The 19,827-nt window shown below is 47.8% G+C and overlaps 2 protein-coding genes across 5 annotated transcripts; one reads left to right on the top strand and one right to left on the bottom strand.

The window, feature by feature from the left end:
• Positions 1 to 860: 860 nt before the first annotated feature.
• Positions 861 to 13,143, bottom strand: LOC309370857 (uncharacterized protein C9orf43 homolog). 4 transcript variants are annotated; one of them, XM_081913028.1, is made up of 13 exons: positions 13,002 to 13,019; positions 11,474 to 11,685; positions 9,721 to 9,902; positions 9,184 to 9,361; positions 8,728 to 8,827; positions 7,201 to 7,337; positions 6,494 to 6,554; positions 5,872 to 5,963; positions 5,365 to 5,608; positions 3,831 to 3,891; positions 3,566 to 3,720; positions 2,383 to 2,512; positions 861 to 1,134 (listed from the first exon to the last, which is right to left on the bottom strand). In XM_081913028.1, exons 3-13 carry the CDS (start codon positions 9,881 to 9,883, stop codon positions 1,013 to 1,015), a joined length of 1,443 nt encoding a protein of 480 aa, XP_081769154.1. In that variant the 5' UTR covers positions 9,884 to 9,902; positions 11,474 to 11,685; positions 13,002 to 13,019; the 3' UTR covers positions 861 to 1,012. The 4 variants fall into 4 exon arrangements, with proteins under 4 accessions (XP_081769154.1, XP_081769155.1, XP_081769156.1 ...); XM_081913029.1 differs by lacking the exon at positions 11,474 to 11,685 and having other exon boundaries at positions 13,002 to 13,143; XM_081913030.1 differs by lacking the exons at positions 11,474 to 11,685; positions 13,002 to 13,019 and adding an exon at positions 10,725 to 11,120.
• A 231-nt stretch (positions 13,144 to 13,374) lies between these two features.
• POLE3 (DNA polymerase epsilon 3, accessory subunit) lies at positions 13,375 to 17,139 on the top strand. Its single transcript, XM_081916083.1, has 5 exons — positions 13,375 to 13,458; positions 14,519 to 14,598; positions 15,568 to 15,653; positions 16,395 to 16,513; positions 16,627 to 17,139. The coding sequence occupies exons 2-5, from the start codon at positions 14,533 to 14,535 to the stop codon at positions 16,803 to 16,805; spliced, it is 450 nt and encodes a 149-aa protein (XP_081772209.1). The 5' UTR covers positions 13,375 to 13,458; positions 14,519 to 14,532; the 3' UTR covers positions 16,806 to 17,139.
• Positions 17,140 to 19,827: the final 2,688 nt, after the last annotated feature.

Below are 19,827 nucleotides of genomic sequence, written 5' to 3'. Positions count from 1 at the left end.
TTTGTGGACTCGCTTGCAAGACTCAGACCAAGCAACTATGAGAAGACAAAGGTGGGAGAGCAGTGCACGCTCTGCAGAACTGGAGCAGAATAACACATGCAACTGTGTTCCTGAGGGTTTAATAATAATTACTGCCAGAGTGTGACTTCTCCCTCGACAAAAGCAGATACCCACCCTCCGCCCACCCCTTTGCTGTGAGCTTACTCTACCAAACACATTTCATTCTCAGTTTTCAAGTTTGGTTTATTCTTCAGTGTTCTTCTCAGGCTACTTCATGCACCTGATGAAGTGGAAGATCCTAAGGTGTGACCACGCTTCCTAGAATCATAGAATCATAGAGTTGGAAGAGACCACAAGGGCCATCGAGTCCAACCCCCTGCCAAGCAGGAAACACCATCAGAGCACTCCTGACATATGGTTGTCAAGCCTCTGCTTAAAGACCTCCAAAGAAGGAGACTCCACCACACTCCTTGGCAGCAAATTCCACTGTCGAGCAGCTCTTACTGTCAGGAAGTTCTTCCTAATGTTTAGGTGGAATCTTCTTTCTTGTAGTTTGGATCCATTGCTCCGTGTCCGCTTCTCTGGAGCAGCAGAAAACAACCTTTCTCCCTCCTCTATGTGACATCCTTTTATATATTTGAACATGGCTATCATATCACCCCTTAACCTCCTCTTCTCCAGGCTAAACATGCCCAGCTCCCTTAGCCGTTCCTCATAAGGCATCGTTTCCAGGCCTTTGACCATTTGGGTTGCCCTCCTCTGGACACGTTCCAGTTTGTCAGTGTCCTACCTTTGCGCTGTTATAAGAAGCTATTCTCATGGACTTTTCCTCTGGAGACAAGGCCACACAGGCAGGGAAGTGGAAGAGCTGGGATTTTAATGATTCCAAGTCCAAGAAGAGCAACCAGGGATCCACATAAAGGGGAATAAAAACCCATTTCTACAGTAGGCTGCTGCCTACACATGCCCCCTCCCCCCCTGCTGCCTTTTCACTTCAAGCCAGGCCTAGAGGTTAATCGCTGGTCTCAGACATGAGTGGGGAGGGAGGAGGAGGAGGAGGATTTATGGACTGGAACTGCAAGAGGGTCTTCTCTTGTTTCTGAGCCACTCTCTTGAGCCAGAACTCTCCATCAGCTGTGGAAGAAGAGGAAAACAGAAACAGAGTAAGGCACAAGGACAGGGATGCACATAACGCTGGCTTCCTGGTCATGTGATCAGAACTTGTCCCCCTGAGGATTTCCAACATGAGGAGGCCAGGAAAGGTGTATGGGAGGAGGAGAGTCTCCCTGTGACCGTGGGGCTGGTCAGTCCACTTGAGGAACAAACCAAGGATCTACTGGGCTTCACTGCAACTTCCTTATTTTAGAACATCAATCATAGAATCATAGAGTTGGAAGAGACCACAAGGGCCATCGAGTCCAAACCCCTGGGGTTCTCCCTGAGACTCCCTGGCCATCCAATGGTCCAACTGCTTGCTGAGGTGGGTGTCCTGCTACTGATGCATTCGAAGAAATTTGTTGTTATTGTTGGACGTATCCAGCTAAATCCTACTCAAAGCAGACCCATTTAAATTAACAGACCTCAGTAGGTCATGCCCATTAATTTTAATAGGTCTACTCTAAGCAGCAATAGCACTGGACATAAACCTATGTCTTTAGCCTCCTCTGTCACAGCACTTCCTCTTTGCTCCCCGCCCCCTTCCATTTCTACTTCTGTACTCAAGGTCCTTAAGGAAAACAGCACAACCAAAGGGCAGCACCAAAAGGCAGAGACTGAGGAGGCCCAGCAGATCCCTGGGCTGAGTGAGGAAAGTGCTCCTGTGCCTCATAGGACCTGACCTTCCTCTACACGGCCACTTGTGTTTCCTTCTGCAAAGTCCCCTGGGAAAGAGCTTGCTGTGTGCAACATGCTGGAAAAGAGGCTTATACTATGTGGATCAACATACAGCTCTCCTGCACCTGAACGGCTCTCCTCTTTTCTCTTCCCCTCCACCCCACCCTCAGGCGAATTATTGGTCCATCTGTCATTGCTGTTGTTATTTGACTGCTGGCTTTTTGATTATCAATTTAAAACAACAACCCCAACTCACTAAGCAAAGTAGCCTGCAGAGGTCCATGGCCTGAGCCCAAGGGGCTGCTGGCCTTCTGCCCAACTTTTTTCTCCAGCGCAACCCCAACAACAGCCCTTTGGAACTGGTCTTCATTTAGCCTGTTGTTAAGACACTGCAGAACTTTGAGGGGGCCTGGCCTGCACATTTACATTTTGGGGTGGGGGCTGCCCCTCCCTAGATGGTGTGCCTCCACCCTCCTGCCCACCTGTCCATTCCACAGCACAGTGCATGGCAAGAGCTGCCACAAGGCAGAAGGTGCTGGAAGCACTCACCCTCCATGTACAAAGCGCCCGTGCTGCTCTTGTGTGACTCAAACTTGACCGAGGGCTTTTGCCCATCAGCAGCAGTGGCAGCCGTTGCTGGTGATGGCAGCGGCACCTGTGTTCTGCTGTTTTCTGCAGGCTGAGAAGGAGAATAAGTGGCAATGATGGATCTCTCTACCCCACCCTTTAGGACTGCTTGCCCAAGATAGATAAGAGATTTGACTGGAGAACCAAAACACACACTAAACTTAAAGTGTCTGAAATGTCTGCATTTCTAAGGGCAAAAACATCTTTAAAATACCACCATGGTGTCTTCTGAGAACTTTCCCAAAGGCAGAATCTGTTGTCTATGGAAGTTCAAAGATGAGGTGGTGGTTATCAGCTGGGGTGAATAAACGAGGTACCCTTTAAAAAATAGTCTGTTATGGCCCGGTGGGGGACAGAGTGATGGAAACCTTAATTATGCAGAAGAAAACAGTTCCCACCCCCCAAATATATATATCACTCAAGATATCCCTCAAGTAATTAAGGAACAAAAGAAGAAAAGGCACACTAGCCTGGGAACTTCCTCTCTGCCCAGAACATTGGAGGCTATACACCACACCCCCTCAACAGTATTTATAGGAACTCAAACACTGAGATCCTGCTCTGTTCCAGTAACAAGAAGCCGAAAGCACCAGCCTGAAGATGACGAGTGAGACCTCGTCGAAACGTCGCCTAGACACCCCAACTTTTACACGGGAAGACACCCGAGGACACCAAAACCTGCATATATATATATATATATATATATATATATATATATATATATATATATCTAATATCCAGTTTGGGGATACATGTTTCACACCTTTTGCCCAATTTGGGCCATGGAAGACTCAAATCCACCCTGAAAAGACATGCAATGGATTGAGGAGGGGAATTCACTCTTTTATTCATTATTACACATTACAAAATATTTCCTTTGCCTGTCCTGCATTTCTATATCTTACATTTTAATAATTAACAAAACAAGCCCACCTCTCCAGTCTCTAGCAAGTTGTTCTACCATGTTGCTTTCTCTAAAAACCTATCTTCTACCATGTTGTTCTACCATGTTGCTTTCTCAAAAAACCTATCTTCTTGATTACCACTGTTCAAATTCCACATACCCAGCTGGTGCCTGGGTAGGAAATGGAGTTTCTTAACCCACCTGAGAGAACTGCCCTGCTCTGACAGCACTTATGCCTTCCTGGTGGAGCTGGGCCTTGCCTGGGAGGCCGCCTCCTCCTCCGTCACTGCAAGGGGGATCCACAACTTCCTGCTGCTCTACCAGCATTGGCATTGGACGCCTGAAAGCCACAGAGTCTAGAGCAAAACCGGAACACACAGCTCAGTCTTTCTAGAAAATCTCTTGGATGCCTGCCCCCACAGCTAGATTTAGGCATCGCCTACAGCTAGAAGTATGCTATCCAAACCTCTTAAGGCAAACTTTAGTTGGCTTGGTGTCCGTCTCAGGAGATTTTCTTTCAGGGGAATCTAAAGAATGGAGGGGAAGGGAGAAGAGAAGAGAATGCAGTTTAGAGCCGATTATTCCTTGCAAGCCAAATGCAACAAAAACCACGCCTGAGTCAAAAGCAAAGATGTGAGATGGAAACTGGTTCTGAGCCGCCACCACATCATGTTTCAAAACCACATGTCAGTAACAGGATGGAGGAGAAACTGAACTAACATCCTTACCCGGTAAGACTTCAAAACAAAACTCCAATTTGGAATAGATAGGTATTTGTGCCTTCTCCACCTTACAAACAGGTATAGGATTGCTTGATGGGCCAACAAATACGTACAATTTCGTAATATCCCGTCACAGACACACCAAGGTGTGCTGTTGTTGTTTCTATTATGATTATCACATTTACTCGTCACCTACTAAGGTGTCTCAAAGGGGCTTACAACCACAAAAGCACATATAATAATAAAAAATTCACACACACACATAAAAAAGCACATAGCTTGACTAAAAGCGCTCCTCATGCAAAGAACCCACAAAAGTCAGGCTGGGTACCAGAGGCAGGGTGAACTGAGGAGCCATCATAAGCTTATAATCTTTATCTATCAAAGACTTGTGGATTGTGCTCGTGGATTCTCCTATTCTATATGACTCTGTAACAGCAACAAAATGTTTAAAAAGTTGCTGCATGTGGAAACTGAAGGCATTTTCTCCCTTTCCACAAAAACACTGTGGCGTCACTGATGCACATGGTAAAACTTGCATCCCTGCTGAGCACCACACTGCCCCAGAAGCACTGCCTGGATTATGGCATCAGCTGAAGGAGCAATAGGCGGTTGCTCTAGCGAACACAGGGAAGGAAGCCTGCACACCTTTGTCACAGCCTCTTATGAAAGGCCACGTCCCCAGGACTCCAGCCAAAGAATCCCACAAGGGGTCTTGGCAGGTCCAGCAGGCAGATGGTCCCAAGGCCTCTGAGGCACTGCAGTGGGGAGGCAGGGGCTCCTCTCCCTGGTAGAAGATCTGGAGCCCCACAGGTCTTCAGGCAAAGGCAGGCAGGTAAAAGCTGAAGGGCAAGTCAGAAGCGCTTGCCTCCCCTACCCCACCTTATCCGTGTGTCAAGGATGCCATAATGTGAAAAGCAACAGTGCTTGAACACAGTACAATAGTACCTCATGTTAAGAACTTAATTCGTTCTGGAGGTCCATTCTTAACCTGAAATTGTTCTTAACCTGAGGTACCACTTTAGCTAATGGGGCCTCCTGCTGCCGCTGTGTGATTTCTATTCTCATCCTGAAGTAAAGTTCTTAACCCGAGGTACTATTTCTAGGTTAGCAGAGTCTGTAACCTGAAGAGTCTGTAACCTGAAGTATCTGTAACCCAAGGTACCACCATAAGAGTTTTGAACATGAGATCATCAGGCCAAAGGCACACCTTAGCTGACTCCCTATAATGATAACATATGGACCAACGCAACCAGCTCCCTCCCAGTTACTGCTTACCTTTGCACTGGGTGCCTTGTGCACAGTGAAGAGGGACTCCAGCTCCTCCTTCCTGGCTGCCACGTCCCCCCTTCTGTTCTCTAGATGCAGGAGGCTCCTGCAGCGAGGCAGTGGGGGCTCAACAGGAGCCAGCTGCGAGTGACAGGATGGGAAGCTCTTCTCCCCCAGGAGGCTTCCCTTGGGATCCCTTTCTTTACTCACAAGGAGGCTTCCCTTGGGATCCTTTTCTTTACCTGCAAGGATACTTTAGGGCAAAAACAACAGCACACGATGAGTACAGAATGGGGACCATACTCTGCCCACCCGGCTGTTACAGTTTCTGCCTCTCAAACAGAATTTGGAGTAACTTGGCCAAGCCCCGGAGGACGATGCTGGTGGTGCATGGGCTTCTTGAGGGTTCTCTTTGCTCTTAGGGGTCAGGATACCAAAACCAGCGGACCAAGATACAGGCCTGGCTCTTTAAAAGGCATGAACCCTTGTTAGGGAAATGGTGGTTTAGGAGCTGACCTCGGCATATTGGCATGTTCCTTTGGCTTCTTCCTTAGATGAAGGAGGTAGGGCTGACCACCTGTAGGAACTTTATTCGATTTTTTTCTTTTCTGTGAAATAAGGTAATTCCAGTGGGCAGGAGGGGAGGAAAGCCACAAACACTCTCCCACTGCTCTTACCACCTCTGCCCTTCCCACCCGCTCCAAAAAGGCAGGTCCATCCACTGGCACCTGGCACTCACACAAACACCCTGGAACAGGCAGGCTCTTGTGTACTCCTCTTTGCTCCCAACCCATCGTCACTGAGTACTGCTGCCATAGAATTCAGCCTGATGGAATCTCCCCCCCCCCCCCGGCTCCCGGCTGTAGACTTGGAACAGCTTGGAAGTGGGACACCCAGACCTTCCCCTGCCTTTATCAGCAGCCAACAAAAACGTAGCAGGCAGAGTGCTCCCTCAGCACTTTCTCCCAATGCCAGCAAAAGCTTCACATGTTACACTTCAGCATTTCAGGCTGCCATTAAAGGCACAGGAGCCAGGCCAGCATGCCAAGTAAGGGAAAGAGGCAGCACGCTTTGGGCAGGCGGCTTCTGACGTAGAAAGCAAGAGCAAGATCTAGGCAGTGCAAAAAGCTCAACTTACCATCTCCTTCTTCTCCACAACCATGAGGGTGCTTTCTGAAGCAAGGTCTTTCACCCGCACTCTAATAAAAGAGAAGCCCCACAGTTAACTTCTTGCAAACTCTCGTCTCTAGTAAGGCAACTTCCTACACCCAGCCCTTCAGCTACCATTGCTTCGGCTATTGGAAGGAGAGAGGAAGGCAGGCAGGCAGGGAAGGGAAGGACGACTCTCCAGCAGAGAACTCCCTTCTCAGCCAGCCACTGAAACCCTCGGTCAAGCGCCCCCTGCCATAATGTCTTGTTATTATACCCAGCTGAGACTCCCCACTCCCCACAGAGTACGTGGCATTAAGTTTTCATTTTGGATTTTGGTTAGTGTGAGCTGCTTTTGCGGGGCATGACTAGACTGGCTGAAAAGGAGAATAAAGATGTAAGAAATAAATAAGTGAGCAGGATCATTTCCTACAGGTGTTACAGGGTAAGGTCCTCGGGCTCTGTATTTAGGAACTGCCCAGGGGAGTCATCTTCACTGTGCCTGGTCTACAGGCTATCAGGGAAGTTCAAGCCACTGAAGCCTCCAGCAGCCTCCAGCACAAGGGGAAACCCTTAAGATGCACATGGCACAATGTGGACCCACATCCTACTACCTACCCTCTTGTGGCCGGCTTCTCAGGTCGCAGAAGCCTGTGGTGCCTGTGGGACAATGTGGACCCACATCCTGCTACGTACCCTCTTGTGGCCGGCTTTTCAGGTCGCAGAAGCCTGTGGCGCCTGTCTGGGACCCATGTGACCACCAAGCTTCCACAGGGGGGCAGGTGTGTGCACAGCCCGTGCACAGCAGACTCACTGAAGTCCGTCACCTGTATCTATCATATACATGTGGGAAAATGAGATGCTCCATTTAGCCAAATGCCCCCAAAGAGCTTATACAAGGTCACTAGAGAAACACATCTAAGATTTCCAAAGAAGTGGTTTCTGCAGCTGCTTTTGTCAATTTTTGCGATATTTCGTGGTGGAGTGCCACGGCTGGCCATTAAATAATCTTTGTGATGTAGCTGGCCAGAAGGAACACACAGCTCTTGCCTGCTTAGGAACACAGGAAGCTGCTTTACCCCAAGTCATGCCTTTGGGGCCCAGCCAGCTCAGAGTCAGGAGCTCTCCAAGGTTTCAGGCAATGCTGTAAGTCAGGGGTCAGCAAACTTTTTCAGCAGGGGGGCCGGTCCACTGTTCCTCAGACCTTGGGGGGGGGGGGCGGACTATATTTTGAAAAAATAATAATGAACGAATTCCTATGCCCCACAAATAACCCAGATTGCATTTTTTTTTTAAAAAAAAGCAAACATTCTACTCATGTAAAAACAGCAGGCAGGCCCCACAAATAACCCAGAGATGCATTTTAAACAAAAGAACACATTCTACTCATGTAAAAACACGCTGATTCCCAGAACGTCCGCAGGCCGTATTTAGAAGGTGATTGGGTCGGATCCGGCCCCCAGGCCTTAGTTTGCCTACCCATGCTGTAAGTAAACAGCATGTGTGAGATAAAAAGAAAGCTGTATAATAGACTGTTTTAGGAGTTTAGGGAAGGCTATGAGCTCTCCCATTATGCATATCCAAGCATTATTTGGGCAGGAGGCGTATAACAATAATGTGGAGCTGCGCTGCTTATTATTATCAATCGTAATGCCAAAAGTTGGGCAACTGCAAGTTAAAGGAAATTAATTAATTTAACTAGCAATTGTGGTGAGTTTCCAGCATCAGCAGGGGGTTGGGCTAGATGGAATTCAAGGTCCCTTTCTAATCCTAAGGCTCTAATTGTTTACAAAGAAATCCCATCGAGCAACTGGAGTAATCAATGCCGTTAAGTGGGCAATCACAGTAATAAAAATATATAGGAAGTTAAAAAGCAGGAGGTAGGAGCACTCAGGCTACAAAGGGAAAGGAATCGATTAAAGTGCCAACTGTATCCAAAGCTAGGAGGAAATTACCAATTAAAGGGCTGGTAGGCAGTGCTTCAGCTGTTATGCTGTGTGAAGTGTGTTGTGGAGCCACTGTTTAGATTTCACTTGTGGAAGCAGCCAGAGAGAGAGAGGGAGAGGGAGAGAGTGCAGCGTGAAGCAGCCTCTTCCTGGAAGTGCTTACTGCTGGTGCTGAGCCAGCAGGACCCTGGCCATGTGTCAGTTGCCCCTCCTGACCTACTGTCTCTCTCCAACCTCCCAACCCACAGCCAGCTTCCCAGCAATCCAGAGAACTCACTTTCTCAGCTTGCCTCAAGCAGGTGAAACTTATCGGTGTGAAGTGGGAAGCGCGAGTTTCCATCCTGGAGTTCAGTCCTGGGAAGGGATACCTTTCGGAACTGGAAAAACCACACGGGCAACAGCATGAATTGACACAGGGCACAACCCACCAGTAAGCTCAACTGTGCAAGCCTCGTTTAAACGTATGGGGTTTCCACAATGATACTGCAACGTATCTGCTCAGCTCCAGTTTGTTTCAATGGGGTTGTGCAGGTGAGTGTCATGGTAGGTTATATTTCCTGCTATAGATACCTCCTCTGTCTGTTGGGGGGGTGTGTCTGACATGAGGATTTTTTACCAATGACACCAAAATGGATCTAATTCACGGGAGCAGCAAAAAAATGCATTAAACGTCAGACACCCAAAGCCTGTGATTCCAGAAGCACATATTTATGGGAAATCTCGGTGCGCTAACCTGATTCGTGAAATTGGGGGCATCAAAGCATTGTTCAGGGTGGTATTCGAATAACTTCTAGAACCTTTGATGCTTGAGATAGTTTTTGAGATGGAAAGTAAACTTTCAGCACATCTTATCTGATTTCTTTGAGAATAGTTGAGGGGAAGGTCCACAATCTTCAGTGTCGGCAGTTCATCTGAAACATGGAAAAACCAAAGAGAAGAGCCCTCCAGCTACAGAAGGAAAGGCAGAAAGGAATGAGTGGTGACACTTCCAGCTTACTGCTTGCAACAGCTATAGGGTCAAACTTGGCTAGTATAGTTTGGCGTCCAATCGCTACCAGAAGCATATACATTTAATAACTAATCATCATCATCATCATCTTGGGCCTTTTAAACAGTGAGGAGGTTGCTGTTTAAATTGTTATTATTTGTTATTATGTTACATCTTTTATGATTTTATACCGTAAACCTGTGATCTCCAGATGAAGGGCGATATATATATTTAATCAATAAATTTAGCGTATTGTGCAGGGTGAGAGTTTCTCTGGCTTACCTTCAGGTTCGGGGGAATCTCCCTCCGGAGAGTCAAGGCTTCTCAACATGATCCGGGGCTGCCCTTTCACGATCCTCTGGACTGCCTCCCAGCAAGGAGGGTGTTGGCAGGCAATCATATCACAAATGGTTTCATCCCACTGACTGGCATCGATGGTCGCCATCCTGGCTTTCTAGAGCAGCCTGAAAACAAGAGGAAACAGTGAGCAATTTTTTCAGAAGGGACAGGCTGCTGGCCAGTAACTCCCCTGCTGCTGGTTAGAACCCCACTGGGGTGGAATTTGCACACATAAAAGAAACGCTGTGGAAACGCTTTTTTTTGAAAAAAAAAGTTTTGCAAAAGTACAATGAATTTTGCATAGCTCACTGTTACCATCTAGTGCCACATTTGTATATTGCACTTTACAACACTTTTAAAACATTATATCTACAGCTGTATAGCTAAGTCCTGGGTCTTTAGTATTCCAGATGCAATTCAATGTGCTAGTTAGGCACCTGTGTGCTGCCTAAGCCTGAGAGAGAACCTCCCCTTCATTAAGATGGAGAGAACCTTCCTGGTCCAGGTCAGGTGAGCGGAGATCAAGGCAACCAAAGGATGTCAAGAGGTGTTCTAGCCATTCATTACCCATCCCATAGCCTGCTTATTTCCTGAAGAAAAAATGGCAAAACCTTCCTCTGGTTACTTGCCCTTAGCCTTTGCAAAGGGGAAAGATGGCAAAGTAATTTTATTATTAATCAAATTTATATACCGCCCTTCATCCGAGGATCACACGGCGCTTTACAGAATACACACCTGCATGCATGAAAACTCCCTCCTGCTCCTTTAAGACACCTTAAACTGGGTTCTTTGGAGCAGCCATTTTGACTGCATACAGTACATGCAAAAAATATATCTTATTTAGAAGTATGGAAAAACATTCATCTATAAAAGTTCTCTTTAGTCCAATGGGACACAATCCAGAAATGCTGGTTGACTCCCTCATCTGCTGCTGGTGAAATCCTGACCTGGCAGACACAACTTTTTAAGAGAGACAAAGTGGGTGCAAAAGAGTCCTTGTTGTGCTTTTTAAACCAAGAGATGCCCAGAGCTGGAAGACCTTGCACACCAATCACAACAGCTCCGATGGGATGGGAAGCTGCCTGGTTCCCGATAGCCTGGGGCTGGTGGCTCTCCCTCCATCTTTCTCTGCTGGCCTAACTTAGCTTGCAGAGTTGTTGTCCGGATAAAACAGGTGGCGTGTGTAGGGGTAGAGCCAATCCTATATGCATCTACTCGGAAGTAAGTCTGCTATCAGGACAATCGTTATTTCAAGGCTGGCTTTATTCTTTTACCAGTCATCTTAAGTGGTTTGTTTTTGTCACATTGTATTTTGTTGGTGGTGTTTTGAAATACGCTGTCAGACGTCTAAATAAATAAATCAAATGGAATTCAGCGGGGCTTACTCGCAGGTAAGTTAGTGTAGAAATGTGAAAGGTTTATTTAAATAAATTGACGTTTGGAAGGAGCTTATACAAATATAGTAGGTTTCTGATAATCACGTAGGACAGTAATATTTATATATACAAATATAATAATGTATGGCACTGTAACTGATGATACTCATTGCAAATCTTTCTTGTTTTTTTTGCACTGTTTTCTTTCATTGCTTTTAAAAAAAGTTAGTTTATAACTGCAATGTTTATTGCACATTTTAAAATACACACACACACACAGAAAATTTTAGTTACAGGTATTAGGAGCTGGTAGTTCAAACCTTTGGCTACACTGATACTTGCTGCTCCTCAACTTCTATTTGATTTTTTTATTGTGTGCATGTGATGGGAATGGTGCCAGAACCATTTTCAGACCAGGGGGCTCTGGGTTCAAATTGCCTGCTCAGAAACGAAGCTTTCGGCTGCTCACCCACCGTGTCTCTGCCTAAGGCAACCTTGCAGGGCTGTTGTGAGGGGGGAGGCAAGGGAGACCCTATGGGGAAAGGAAAAAAGAAGAGTCAAAATGCCGTGGGCTCTGTGTCCGTGATCCCCCTTAGACATGCTTTGTGTCCAGAGACAGAACAGAAATGAATCCAGTTCCCATTTATTTCACCGACAGCGTTTGTAGGCTTTTCCTCAGGGAAGAGGAAATGAGTAACAACAAATGAGTAAAGAAAACATGTTTGGAACTACAGAACAACAATAACAATAAAAAACGGAGTAGTGTCCAAACTTTTTTCAAAGAGGGCCAAGCAAAGTTGTTGACATTTTTTAATGATTTCACCCCAATACGTTGTTGAGGTTTTTTTTAGGATTTTTTACCCCAGGAAATATGAACTGCCACAGGGGCCAGATTAAACCGATTGTTGGGCCGGATTAGGCCCCCGAAACGGACTTTGGACATGCCTGGAGTAGATAAAACCAAAATCTCACTGCCTCAAACCCTGAATCAGGCTTGAAAATGGCCTTGGCAAAAGTCAGAGGGGGGGCTGGGGAGAAGAAAGGGATGATGATGATAATTAATATAATATTTGTTTATTATTAAATAACGGCCTCGGTCCAGTATACCTGAAGGAGTGTCTCCACCCCCATTGTTCAACCCAGACACTGAGGTCCAGCTCCGAGGGCCTTCTGACAGTTCCATCGCTGCGAGAAGTGAGGCTACAGGGAACCAGGCAGAGGGCCTTCTCGGTAGTGGCGCCCTTCCTGTGGAACGCCCTCCCAGCAGATGTCAAAGAGATAAAGAATTACCTGACATTCAGAAAACATCTTAAGGCAGCCCTGTTCAGGGAAGTTTTTAATATGTAATGCTGTACTATTTTTAACACTGATTGGGAGCCGCCCAGAGTGGCTGGGGAACCTCAGCCAGATGGGCGGGGTATAAATAATAAATTATTATTATTATTATTATTATTATTAATTTATTTAATCTGGGCGGCTTTCCACAGAACCTCAAAAACAGAATAAAACTTCGACCCTCGCTCGGGGGTCGCATAATCTTGATTTCACCCTTTTTTCCCTCTGCCCCTTATGCTGCAAAGCGGCTCCAGGCCTCCAGATGGAAGGCGGTAAAGAGGACCCGAATTGAATGGAAGGAGATTTATAAAAACAGAGTTTGAGAAGGAGAGGAACAAAGTCTCCGTCTCAACCAGCCAGGTGTGTGTGTGTGAGGGAGTAGGCACTCTGTGCATGCTCAGGGGCTCCTTCGCGCCCTCTCCGTCCTTTTCTGTGAGGAAAAGGTTCCGGGACTCCCCTCCCCCCGCCCTCGCCCCCTTTTCCCGCCCTTTTCTCCCGCCTTTTCTCCCCCACCTGCGCTAAATGGGGCCGCTCTCTGGTTGCTAAGCAACGTCAAGCGCCCTCCCTCTCCTCTTCCCAGAGTGCACCGCGCGGGACAGAGAGGCTCGGACGCGGAGGCCTCTTAGCAAAGCCGACCAGCGGCGCACGCTTGGCGGCCCCGAACTTCCGGCTCCCCTTCGTCCCGCCGCCATATGCGGGACAAGGGCTGCGGAGGCAGTAGTTCTCGGTCTCCTCAGGCTTTCTACGTGGGAGCTTCCGACGCAAAGCTTGTCGAGGGTCGCGCCCCCGCTCCATTTCCGCGGCTCCTTCGCGGGCGCCGCTGGCGGGGCGGCGTGAGGGGAAGCCACCGCAGAGGAGCCGGAAGCATCGTGGCGACGAGGCGCAGGCGCGCTGCATGCCGGGAGTGCTGAGGCGACCCCTCTCGGCGCGCCTTCCGAGCGGCCGTTGCTGGCGGCGGCTGAGGCGAGCGGTGAGGGGCGCCGCGCTCTGTGCAGGCTCAGGGGCGCCCTGGCGCGGGGGGCGGCGGGGGCCGAAAGGGCCGCCCTCGAGCGCGGGGAGCGGGGAGGCCGTGGGCGGGCATTCCTGGCGGCGGCGGCGGCGCTTTCTTCAGGCGATTATTCCCCTCAGGGCCGCCTGCGCGGGGAGTTCCCAAGGCGCCTGTCCGTGAGGGAGGCGGGGGCCGGGGGTCGCCTGTCTCGGCCGCTTGGGCCCCGTGAGGGACGCGGAGCGAGGGAAAGAGCCGCCCAGAGGCCGAGGGCGGTTGTCGTGGGGGCAGAGCTGCCAACATTTCCCTTTTTTTAAAAAAACTTTAAAATTCAAACAAAACATATTATCCAGAAACATACCATCCTTATTTTTCTCCCCATTTTTCCTCTCCCCCCCCCCCCGTCTTCCCTCAGTTCCAGTCTTTGGTTTCTCTGAGAATGCAGTTTTCTGCATGTTAACAGTTGTACAGTGGTACCTCGGGTTACAGACGCTTCGGGTTACACACTCCGCTAACCCAGAAATATTACCTCGGATTAAGAACTTTGCTTCAGGATGAGAACAGAAATCGTGCTCCGGCGGCACGGCAACAGCAGGAGGCCCCATTAGCTAAAGTGGTGCTTCAGGATAAGAACAGTTTCCAGTTAAGAACTGACCTCCAGAACGAATTAAGTGCTTAACCCGAGGTACCACTGTATAGATCCTCAAACTATTTAGCTGATATATCATCAATAAAAAAGTTTATGAATGTTTCTTCAAAGCCAGCCAAGGAGTCCCGTTCGCTTTGTTGCATCTTCAAATACTTTTTAAAAGGGAAATTCCCTTATTCCGAATAGGATTCTTCGCTAGAAAAGGGAAAAGTTGGCAGCTATGCGTGGGGGGAGAGAGGGCGCATAATAATAATAGTTATAATTATTTAATTATACCCTGCCCACCTGGCTGTGCTTCCCCAGCCACTCAGGGCGGCTTCCAGCAAAATATTGAAATACAGTAATGCACCAAACATTATAAGCTTCCCTAAACTTAAATAACCCATTTGCCCCCAGGTTCCGGGGGCGCCATGGCAGAACGTCCTGAAGACCTGAACCTGCCCAACGCTGTCATCACTCGCATCATGAAGGAAGCCGTGAGTAATAAGCAACCTCTAGGGGCTCAGGCACACTTCCACCGCTTGCCCCAGGGTTGCAGGCAAGAGCAACAATTATACTGTTCTTATCATAATAATTTTATTATATTCTACCTACCGGTATAGGGCGGTATATAAACTCAATAATAACAACAAAAACAACAATATACCCCACCTGTCTGGCTGGGTTTCCCCAGCCCTCCAAAAATACCCAAACATTACAACTCTCCTGATACAGGGCTCCCTTCGGATGTTTCCTGAAAGTGCAAGTAGCTTCTCTTCTTCTTTTTCCAGCCACATTCCCCAGGAAAACCCACCGTTTGCTGTTGAATCGGAACAAACATCGATGGGGTTTTCTGTGGCCTTTGTTCAGCAGTACAAACGGCAGGTTTTTCCGGGGAAAGTGGCAGGACAAAATAAAAACCTCTTGGACCTGTGATTTCAGAGCAAATGGAAGTGTGGCTGAGCCCTGTTCTTGGTACTCCTTGTGGCTCCGATGGCTTCTGTTAAAGGTTTGTGTTTCCGTACATCTTACAAGTCCTGTCTACCTCACCTCTTGTTCTCTCATTCTCTCTCTACTTACCTGCCTTTATCTTATTGCAGCCACCCGGATAACCTGCTTTAGCATTTCCTCTGCTGAATGTAACATCCTGTGCCAGCCTTTGTTTGGGTTTTACGTATTTGTCGTGTTTCATTATATGGTTAAAATTCTGTAAAAATACTTTGGGTGTCGTGGGAGCCATGAGTAAGTGGATAAGATGCTGGGAACCTGGAGCGTTGGAGAAGACAGAGGCGCTAGTGGTTGGTGTGCAAGACATAGAGGGAGAGGGAAAACACCCTCATCAGTGGCAGAAGTGCAATGTCAGGCGTGTCTTGATGGGAGTGGGACAGAACGCTGTGGGCAACTGGTGCCTGCTGAATGCAGACATGACATGGCTCCCAGGCTTACGAACACCTCTTTCCCCTCAGCTTCCTGATGGAGTAAATATTTCCAAAGAAGCCCGAAGTGCGATCTCCCGAGCTGCCAGTGTGTTTGTGTTGTACGCCACATCATGGTGAGTGAGTGCTGCTGCTGGTGGGACCTATGAGCCTGACTGGATAAGCTCAAGCCTCTCACCATTTTTACTTACTGACAGTGGTATGTGGCTAGTGGAACTGGTTGCGGTCATGTCGGTAGGTTTTGTTTTGATTTTTTTTGTTCACTCGGTCTACAAAAAGTAAAGAGAGCTTGGGCTGTCCCTTCACAATTGTTCAACACACACCTTATAAACAATGACCGTACCAGTTTTAATAACACAAACATAATGCAATACGTTTGGTGGCGTTCCAGCCTTCCAGTAGCCTCAACCTCCATAAGGTGGACAGTATAGAACAACGCAAACATTGTTGTATATCAACAAAGGCTTCAGTACAAGTCTATTGGTCCAATTGACGGGAAAAATTAGGTCATGCTGCTATCTTGCACCTTGGCAAGCCATGCCTCCTCATAAAAAGTTATTTAAACAATGGTGGTCTTGAAAATTAAGATATTCGTTTTAGTACCCTCAAAAGAGCTGTGCATTGATACAGGTGCATGTATGTTTTTCATATGGGTAGTCACCTGGGGAAAAAACTAATTAAAGCTTTGAAACCACATAGTTGCACTGTGTAGCCATTTTGCTGCTGTTTAGTTTTATGAGGGGCAGGAGCAAGAGAATTAATTATTAGAAGTTTACTTTTTCCAAGGGAAAAAGACTGGTGGAAGATTTTAACTAGTGATGGGTGAGTAATTTTTCCTTTGCTTTCTCCTTAATTAGTGCCAACAATTTTGCAATGAAGGGGAAAAGAAAGACGCTGAATGCTGCAGATGTCCTCTCAGCCATGGAGGAGATGGAGTTCCAGAGATTTGTTGTCCCCTTAAAGGAATCCTTAGAAGGTAAATACTCAAGCGCCCTCTGTTCAGCTTCTGGCTCACATTCTCCTGTGCTCAAGTGTGTGATGGTAATAGCCACTGCCTGGGCTTGCTTTGACGGTTGCTTGTCCTTCTAGCTTACAGGCGTGAACAGAAAGGCAAAAAGGGAGCCTCCGAGCTAAAGAAAAAAGACAAAGACCAGAAGGGAGATGCAGAAGACCCTGAGAAGAACCGAGGCGATGAGAACGAAGAGGAGGATGAAAGGATGGAGGAGGAAGAGCAAAACGAGGAGGAGGGGGAGGAAGCGGACAGCTAATCGCTTAGGATTTCAGCTCTGGGCAGCCCTAGAGCACCATCAGAACCAGCTGTGAAGCAGAAGAGGCAATATGGTTCCTGGTCTGAGACTGAGTGGGGATTTGAACTTTGGTTGAACCCACAACACCACCTGAATCTCTGTGCTTTTCCTTCTTTCCGGTGCTGGGGATGAGCTTGCACGTGGAAACACGGGCTTACTGGATCAAGTGGTCCCAAGAGACTTTGGAGGAGATCCTGGATCAGTTACTCTCCTTGGAGTGTCTGCAGGTGGATTCAGCATTTCTGCCCACATAGGTTCATCAGGATCATTACACACGTCATTTAATTTGTAACAATTCATTTGTTGGTTTTTTTTTTGTTCATAGTTGGGATTTCCAGGCTTTGTCAGGTGACAGCTGTTCAGGGTAACATTCAAGGGCAGCAAGTGGTGCCACTTGCCAAGGAGGGGCTCTGCTCTGGTGGGCAGCAGTGGAGACTAGGCAGGTTTGAAGTGGGGCAGAACTGCTAACCACCCACTTTCAAAGGGTGTGGACATTGGGGAAGCCAGCAATCATTTTGAAAAGAGCATTGGATGTGATGTGAGCGGTTGGAGGGTTAGTCAAAGAGGAACAATTCCTGACCACGCAGCACTGTGAAAACCACATTTTAAAAAAATTCTATGCAGTTATTCTCAAACTTATTAGGATGTTATTTTATATAAAAAACAAGTAGATGCAGCAAAACAAGTTGATAGCCCAGTTCAAATGGACACTTTAATTGCCAAAAAAGGAGATAAAATGGGATTTGCCTTATGATTAAGGGAAATACAATAAAAACCTTGAGTAAACAGGCTATATAAAAAAAATATTCTGGTTAAGATGTTCAAGAAACAATTGCACATCTATTAAAATACAAGTTGAAACAGCTTAAATTTGTGGATTTCACCCATATAGTGATTTATCTTCTTTGAATACCTGCAAGCATCAAACTTTTCATCCAAGCATCCAGTTAGGAACCCCCCCCCAAAAAAAACCCCACCCCACAGCAACATTACCTATTATTTTCCCCAAGCTCAAGAGTGCTTTTGTGTTTACACATCAGAACTCCAAGCTCCTCTCATGGTTGTGGTCTGGCAGGAGCCTCTTAAGCCAGAGAGCAGTCCTCGTTCCGTGTGGTGGGGATGACATTTTATTAGGACCTGGGAAGCCATCCCCCGCCTGCCCAATGCTCTAGACCTCTACGCATCATGCTGTTCTCCAGTTGGTGTTTTCCGGATCTCGTTTAGCAGAGCTTCTGTTTCCCATCTCTTACTGAAGAATCGCTGAGGCTGGGCCATCCTAATACAGTCATACCTCGGGTTACAGACGCTTCAGGTTGCGCATTTCCAAGTACTGGAATGGGTTCCGCGTTTTCGGCTTATGGACGTGCCGAAACCTGGAAGTACCGGAATGGGTTACATCTGGGTGTCGGCGCTCACGCATGTGCAGAAGTGCCGAATCACAACCCACGTGTGGGCAGACACGGCGCTGCGGGATTGCTGATGTGCCTCCTGCAAGGATCACATTCACAACCCAAGCGTCCACTGTAGATTCCCCACCTTCGTGGAGGGGAAAAGGTGCCAAAAGCCTGATTCTCAACAGGAAGTGATCTGACATGGGGCTGATGTCCATGTCTCCCACTTCCAGACCACTCTCTTCCTGCCCAGTCGAGAAAACAAGGTCCAGAGTGTGTTCTCCCAATGCGTTGGGACAGCCCCCTGAGCCATCCCAGAGCCAGTCGCCTCAGCATGGATGTTGAAGTTCCCCAGAACCAGCAGTCTGGGAGTCTTCAATACCACCTCCAAAACCAGCTCAGGCAGGGAGACTGCTGGACAGAACCAGCACAATCCCTAATCTGTCCTGTTTGCCTAATAATAATAATTTATTATTTATACCCTGCCCATCAGGCTGGGTCCCCCTAGCCACTCTGGGCGGCTTCCAACAAAACACTAAAATACAATAACCTATTAAAGATTAAAAGCTTCCCTAAACAGGGCTGCCTTTAGATGTCTTCTAAAAGTCTGGTAGTTATTTTTCTCTTTGATAACTGGTGGGAGGGCGTTCCACAGGGCGGGTCCCACTACGGAGAAGGCCCTCTGCCTGGTTCCCTGTAACTTGGCTTTTCGCAGTGAGGGAACCGCCAGAAGGCCCTCGGAGCTGGACCTCAGTGTCTGGTCAGAAAGATGGGGGTGGAGACGCTCCTTCAGGTCTACTGGACCAAGGCCGTTGAGGGCTTTCAAGGTCAGCACCAACACTGAATTGTGCTCGGAAACGTACTGGGAGCCAGTGTAGGTCTTTCAGGACCGGTGTGATGTGGTCTCGGTGGCTGCTCCTTGTCACCAATCTAGCTGCCGTATTCTGGATTAATTGCAGTTTCCGGGTCACCTTCAAAGGTAGCCCCACGTAGAGCGCATTGCAGTAGTCCGAGCGAGACATAACCATGCTAGGAACACACTCCTGATCCCCCCCCCAACTGGACAAAGCCCACTGCTCCTGCTTAATTGAGGCTGTGCCACTATCTGAGTACCCTTGGTTACACTTCGCAAGGATGGGGCCACTCCTTTGGAAAAGAGGGTTAGTATGGCAGGTCTGGTGCTTGATGCTTTTGAATTATGGCAGGTCTTGATGCTTTTGAATTATGGTGCTGGAGGAGACTCTTGAGAGTCCCATGGACTGCAAGAAGATCAAACCTCTCCATACTGAAGGAAATCAACCCTGAGTGCTCACTGGAAGGACAGATTGTGAAGCTGAGGCTCCAGTACTTTGGCCACCTCATGAGAAGAGAAGACTCCCTGGAGAAGACCCTGATGTTGGGAAAGATGGAGGGCACAAGGAGAAGGGGGCGACAGAGGACGAGATGGTTGGATAGTGTTTTCGAGGTTACCAGCATGAGTTTGACCAAACTGCGGGAGGCAGTGGAGGACAGAGGTGCCTGGCGTGCTCTGGTCCATGGGGTCACGAAGAGTCGGACACGACTAAACGACTAAACAACAACAATGGCAGGTC

This window comes from Podarcis melisellensis (genome assembly GCF_964234715.1).
Source record: "Podarcis melisellensis genome assembly, chromosome: 1".
NCBI lineage: Eukaryota > Metazoa > Chordata > Lepidosauria > Squamata > Lacertidae > Podarcis > Podarcis melisellensis.
Note: the sequence above shows the minus strand (reverse complement) of the source record. Positions and strands in the feature narration are given on the sequence as shown.